This window comes from Terrapene carolina, unplaced genomic scaffold, assembly GCF_002925995.2.
Source record: "Terrapene carolina triunguis isolate 2854851 unplaced genomic scaffold, T_m_triunguis-2.0 Scaffold898, whole genome shotgun sequence".
Lineage (NCBI taxonomy): Eukaryota > Metazoa > Chordata > Testudines > Emydidae > Terrapene > Terrapene triunguis.
In genome coordinates, this window is record NW_020665249.1 from 105949 (window position 1) to 112898 (window position 6950).

At 53.7% G+C, this 6950-nt stretch overlaps 1 protein-coding gene across 1 annotated transcript in view; it reads right to left on the minus strand.

The window, feature by feature from the left end:
* Window positions 1-3919: 3919 nt before the first annotated feature.
* The window catches only part of APOC1 (apolipoprotein C1), a 4018-nt gene continuing 987 nt past the window's right edge, over window positions 3920-6950 (minus strand). The window contains exons 2-4 of the mRNA XM_026660952.2: window positions 6367-6443; window positions 5161-5311; window positions 3920-4159 (exon numbers count right to left, since the gene is read on the minus strand). Coding sequence (XP_026516737.1) covers window positions 4093-4159; window positions 5161-5311; window positions 6367-6421 — 273 coding nt within the window. The 5' untranslated portion in view covers window positions 6422-6443 and the 3' untranslated portion in view covers window positions 3920-4092. The remainder of the gene's footprint in view (window positions 4160-5160; window positions 5312-6366; window positions 6444-6950) is intronic.

The window sequence follows — 6950 nt, forward strand, 5'->3', positions numbered from 1 at the left end:
TGGTGAAAAGTGCCACAGAACAGCGAGGTATTATTGGTCTCTCTCTCTCCCCCACACAGCTGTTCCTCCCGCCATCCCGTCCTAGAGCTTCCCCTATGCATGGGGCTCTCACCCATCAACCATCCCTGTGCTGCATACAAGAGTGGCCTCTCGCACAAACACCAGCAGGATTCACGCTCCCACCACCCCCTCCTGTAGCCAAAGGGGCAATTCAACACAGCATGCTCGGTACAGCCCAACTCGTGTTGTTTGCATTGCCCGTGTGCGGAGGAGTGACAGTTATGGGCCAGGATGCCCTACACACCCAGACCAGGATGACAGGCCCAGTCCCAAAGAGCTGACAATCCATCAGCTGCTCTGAGCCTTTCTCTGCACACACAAGTTCTACCACTTTAACTCTGCCTGTATAGTGAAAGTGGTACAACCCCCCCTGCCATGGAGGCAGATCGAGCAGCATAAAAGAGCCTGCACAGCTGTTCCCTTATGGAAGGGGAATAAGCCAAACCAGGACAAGGCTCCCTTATAGTGATATAACTGCACCCACATTCGGGGTTGTACTGGTGTAACTATCTCATTAAAAACCCCAAATTAAAGCTACCGGTGCAGAACCTGTGTGTGGAACAGGCACTCCAAGCAGACACCGAGGTCAGCTGCTCTCTGACAGGCTGCCAACCTCTGCGGGGTCCAAAGGGATGTTTATTTAAGTGTCCCAAAGGATGAGGTTGCTGGCAGCTAAACTTCTGCTCCCAAGGTCACTTTGCTCAGAGCTTTTGCAATATTTGCTCCTGGTAATTTATCAACCAGCTTTTCTGGAGCAATTTAAAACACAATCGCATGGATCACACAGTGATTTACAGCAGCTGAGGCGCTGACCCTCCGAAAGGAGCCCTGTGATTATCTCTCCAGACCTGATTAACCCAGGCCACCCCCAGGGACTTGTGGTTAGGGGTGCTAACACTGTATTGCCAAAATAAGGGACTGTTTTCTTAGCCCGCTCCCCACACTCCTCCTGATATTGTTATCATCATTATTATTAATAATAATAATACTAAGTACGGCTCACCTCCATTCGCCAGGGGTGTTTCTTGCTGCTTTTTGCAGCACCCAGCAAATCCCGATCTTGTTGGACAGAAATGAAAAAATAAGGGCTGTCCCTTATTGTGTTGGCAGCTCGCCTTGGGGGTGAATTGAAGGCTGCTGCAAAGTGCAAACCCAAACTCACTTCCCTGCAGTCAATGCATGTGGCAGGGCAATGAAGACGAGCTGTTAGGGCTGGATCTAAGGGCTGGTCTACACTTTCAGTGCTGCAATGGTGCCCCTGCACTGCTGTAGCACTTAGCAGCTTCTATGCCACCTATGCCAGTGGGCGAGCTTCTCCTGGCGATGCAGGTACACCACCTCCCAGGGCAGGAGAGCCCCTCCTGATGACATAGTCTGCACCGGGGGGTAGGCCAGTCTTACTATGTGATGTGGCGCATAAGTTTGTAGTGCAGATCGCGGCTAAGAAAGAGCCCTTCCCCACCCCGGTCTTGATTTAAAGTGACACCCCAGATAGGTTGTTCCAGTGGCTATTCCCTCACACTGTTACAATCCCTGCTTTGTTTCCAGTTTGAAATTTTCTCACCTTGACTCTCGGCCTTTAGATCTTGTTCTGCCTTTGTTGGTGAGTTTAGAGCGCCCCCTAGTGTCCGGTCTCTGCCTTTTGTGTCAGTATTTATTGTGTTAAAGATTTTATTGTGAGATTCAAAGCGAAACAATGTTAAGCGAATCCAATTTCCCCATAAGAATTAATGTAAATGGGGGGGGGGGGTTAGGTTCCAGGGAAAATTTTCAGGAAAACAGGTATGTTAGCCCTAGAATGCTAAAGGCCCTTTTTCCTATAAACTGGGAAGGGGTTACTTCAGGTCAGTTAGGGACACCTGAGTCCAAGTAAGGGCTGCCTGAAACCTGTTAAAACCTCTCTCCTGGGGGAGGGAGACAAACTGCTGCAAGGCTGGAGGCAGCAGGGCGATCGGCTTCTCCAGTGTGAGACTGCGCCCCTCCCCATAGGGAAAACACCCAAACCCCAGTGCCTGTTTAGGGGAAGGACTGACACCCCAGGGCCAGCGACAGGACAACACCTGCCCCAGTGAGGGGGCCAGGGAAAGGAATCCCCTTTTGTTTCGGTGCATTATAGACTTTTCCCCTTATTTGGCAGAGGAGCACTCCTCAGACCTCCCCCGAGGCCTACCTGGAAGGCTCTGAGAAACAAACCCTGAAGAAGAAAGACAGACACGCTCCAGAGTGGGGCTAATTTACCCCAGGCCCTGTCCCTGCCAGAGGAGGGAGCGCTAAGTCCAGCAAGGCCTTGCCGCAATATATATATATACAGTATACGTTTTAAACAAACAATTGAATACTGTACACAGCAATGATGATTGTGAGGTGGTGGAGTCAGAGGGTGGGATATTTCCCAGGGAGCCTTACTGCTAAATGATGAACTAGCACTCGACTGAGCCCTCAAGGGTTAACATGTTGTTAATGTAGCCTCACACTCTACAAGGCAGCACAAATGGAGGGAGGAGACACAGCATGGCAGAGAGAGACAGCGACACACACTGTGTGTGGGGGAGGGACACACAGTACACTGACCCCACTCTAAGTACATTGCCTTTTTAAGTAGATCAGCAAGTTGAGACAGCAGCTGCTGCCAGCAAGCTCCCTCTGTCCTGAGCCCTGTCATGTCCCCACCCCTGCTCTGTGGAAATGAGGTACAGGAGTGGGGGGCGGGGGAGGGGGACACCCTGACATTAGCACCCCTCTTCCCCCTCCCCCCCCTCCTCCAGCACAGCAAGCAGCTCCAACTGGGAGCAGCTCCAAGGCAGAGGGCAGGAGCAGCACATGGCAGTGGGGGGAGGGACAGCTGAACTGCCGGCAATTGATAGCCTGCTGGGCGGCTGCGACACAGGGAACTTAGGGGAGCTGATGAGGGGGCTGCCGGCCCACCCTGGTTCCAAGCCCCCACCAGCTAGCTCCAACGGGCTGCTCCTCCTGCAAGCAGTGGACAAAGCAGGTGGCTGCCAAACAACGTTATAAGGGAGCATTGCGCAACTTTAAACGAGCACGTTCTCTAATTGATCGGTAACGTAACAATCAGGGCCGGCTCTGGCTTTTTTGCCGCCCTAAATGTGTCTGCCTTTAACTTCCAGGTGCTGGGTCTTGTTCTGCCTTTCTCTGCTGGATAAAAGAGCCCTTTAGTACCTGCTATTTTCTCCCTGCTGCCTCTGTGAATGTGCTTTTATACCTCGATCAAGTCACCCCTTGCTAGTCTTTTTAATCAGTTAAACAGATTGGTCCCCTTCAGTCGCTCCCTGTGAGGCTTTTATTCTAGGAAGAGTTTTGTGTATTCGGATAATTTTTGTAGCTATTTTTTGCACCCTCTACAGTTTTTCTGCTACCAGAGCTGGAGAACGGAGGCCACACATCTATATGGATCTATGCTATATAGACCAGAACTATATACGCAGCACATGAGATACAAGGTTGTAACAGTGACAGGGATGTGCAGGAAAGGTCCCAAACCCCCTGCTGTGCCCTGCAGTTAGAATCCTGGTCTCAGGCCCAGAGAGGTGACGAACTGGAGGGAATTCAGAGCAGTGGCACAGAAATCACTGGGCTTGAGCTGGTAGGAGAGACTGAAAAGGCAAAACCTGCTCAGTTTGGATAAGGGACAGGTAAGGGGCAGGGGAGCTGACATGAGAGGCCATGTGAACTGCATGAACACCAGGTACCAGAGAATGATTTCCGGTGATCCATGGGACAAGCGGGAGGGGGCACTGAGAATAACAGGACGGAAAAAGCAAAGTGAGACTGAGACAGAATTTTGAGGCCTCTCCCTAATGAGCATGTTCTGTGCAGGAACGACCAAGCAACCCCTGGATACAACCCAGCACTAAGGCAATCAGTATTTATTCATGGCTACAACAAAAGCAATAGAAAACAGGAACTTGGGTGCCAACCCTGGGTTCCCCTCCCAGCATGATCTCTTCAAGGGGAGCAGTACCCCAGGAATTGCCTGTGAGCTCTGCAGAAAAAAATCCCCTCTCAGTCAGATCAGTCCCTGGAAAACTGCTCATTGAACTTCTCCTTCATCTTCTGGAATTGCTCAGAGAACCAGTTCCTGTAAGACAAGGGGAGGCAGAGGCAACATCAGCCAGTGTGTTAGGATCCTGCATCTCCTCACCCCCCACCTCCACAGATGCTACTACGGGGATGACTGGGGGCTTTGTAAAGGGGCTGGCTGAGAAGCCCTGAGTTTTGCCCTCGTGAACAGTGCAAAGCTGCCCTGATTTGAGACACTACCATCTAGGGGCGGCTAACAGAGCCAGCATCCCTCTGGGGACAGAGCCTGGTAGATGCTGGGAAATCTCAGCCGCCACCTGGTCATTATAGTTAATTACAGTGATTTTGACACATGGCTAAGGAATGGGTGTTTCCTTTCTAGTGTAGCCGCCTCTCCTGGGAGCTGTGAGGATAATGAAGCCAGCTCAGTCCCAACTGTGAACTAAATCACACTAGTTTATCTGCTGTGCCTTCCAGCCAGCAGGATTTCACAGCCCTTCCCATGGGATTGCTTCACATGATACATTATTCATATTTCAGTAGTGACCTAGCTATGGGGCCCCATAGTGCCACCAAGCGCTGCACAGACCCTGACCAAGATCAAGCTCCCATCCTGCCAGCACCGCACCGGCCTGACTGAGATCAGGTGCTCCTGTTGTGCCAGGTGCTGCACACACAGAGTGAGCGCCAGTCCCTGCCTCAGCTCCGAGAGGGGGGATCTGTCCCAAGCGTGACCAATGCAGTGACATCTGCTTGAGTCTGCAGAGAGCCTGCGGGGGATCTCACTGAGGAGTTAACTCTGATGCTCAGCAATGCTAATTTAAATGTCAACATCATTTACAATGTCATCTGTCCTGTGACACCAGAGCAGGGGGGTCATGGCACTGCACAATTGGCTGGAGCTGAGTGTTTGGGAAGAGCATCTCCAGCAGCACCTTCCTCAGTCTCCCAGACAAGCCTGGAACAGTTCCCGCCTCTGCTTCGCTCCAGGTGACAGTCTCAGTGTCACTGGTTTCTGCAGGAGCCCTGCCCCCCCGCCCCGAGGCCCCTGTGACTCACCGGGTCTTTTCGCTGAACTCGCTGTGATGCAGTTCTTGGAAGGCGGCTTTGGTTTTATCTGCAATGCTGTCAGCAAAGGCCTGCAACTTGTTCTGGAAGTTCTCCAACTTTTTGGTCAGGGTTGGCTCTGTGGATTGAGCCTGAGCAGAGTCTGAAAGGGAGAGGGAGAACGACGAATGCCTACTGCCCAAACTCAACCCACCACACCCGTGCAATGTGCAAGGGCGTGTGTTTGTGGGCGTGCACATACAATGTGCCGTGTGTGCATGTGCGTGCAATGTGCCAGGGGCGTACGTGCATGTACACACTCAGCTCTTTGTCTGTGTCAGTACCGTGCCCAGCATGATGGGCCCTGATCTCGTCATTCTGTGCCTTGGAGGCGTTTCTCCCGTCTCTGAAACACGCTTGTCACAGGAATTCTCAGCCCTTTTCACAGTTAGCTTCTCTGCTTCTGGTACCTGGCTCTGGAGCCCCGTGAGACTTTGTGTTACTTGAGATTAATGACCCTTGACCGTCTTTAAATGCCAGACCACCCATTGCACTCTCTCAGCCCTGCCCACCCAGACTCCACACAGACGCTGGGGTGGTTGGAGCTCGGTTGCTGAGTAGCAGCCTGTGGAGGTTTTCGCTTTTTCCAGACATCTCAGGGCTACTGTTTGGTTCTGGCAGCTCAGAGATGTAGTTTGCCTCAGATGTGGAGCTGCTCCTATTTGTGGTTTTACACACACACACACACACACACACACACACACACGGCACAGTGTACATGCACACACACAGTACACTGTACATCCACGCACACCCTGGCACATTGCACGCATGTGCGCACACACCCGGCACACTGCAGGCGCAAAATGCATCCCCCCCCCCCCCCCCCGGTTTCAATGAGCCCAGCTATTGCTGACAAGATCCCAGGCATCCCTGAGCCCCAGAGTTATTTATAATCTCTACTGAGGTGTTGCTAGGGCAGTTGTTGGTCCCATGGTGGCGGGCGCTGCATGAACACGCAGCAGCGATCAGTCCTGCCCACCATGGGCGAGGCAGAGACAGGATAGACGGGTCTGACATGCTCCCTGCTCCCCTCTCACCCTGGCCCACACCCTTCCCCCGGCCCCTCCCTCCCCTCTCACAGGCACAATCTCCTCCCCCAGGCCCTGAGACCCCCATTCTCCCAGCTCTGTTTCCCTGAGGAATCGGGGCTCTTACCTGCCAGGACCGTCAGAGCCACGAGGATCAGAGCGATGGACACTGCAGGCCGCATGGTCACTGGGCTTGGAGTGTCCCTGCGGGGGGAGGAGGATGTGACCTCGAGACTGGTCCCAAATGCACCAACCTACCCTGGGGAAGGGACCCAGCCAGTGCCTCTGGCTGGGGGTTACACAGCCCTCGCCAAGACACCCACCCAGCCCCACGTGGACCCCACTGACTCCACCCCAATACTCCACTTCCTCCCCTGATCCTGCAGTGTCCCCCCCTGCATGGACACCCCCCCAGCCCCACATGGATCCCACTGCCTCCCCTCTACACAGACCCCACTTCCTCCCCTGATCCTGCAGTGCCCCCTCCCCGCATGGACACCCCCCCAGCCCCACATGGACCCCACTGCCTCCCCTCTACACAGACCCCACTTCCTCCCCTGATCCTACAGTGCCCCCACACACATGGACACCCCCCCACCCCACATGGACCCCACTGACTCCACACCCAATACTTCACTTCCTCCCCTGATCCTGCAGTCGTCGTCCCGCGCATGGACATCCCCCCCCAGCCCCACATGGACCCCACTGCCT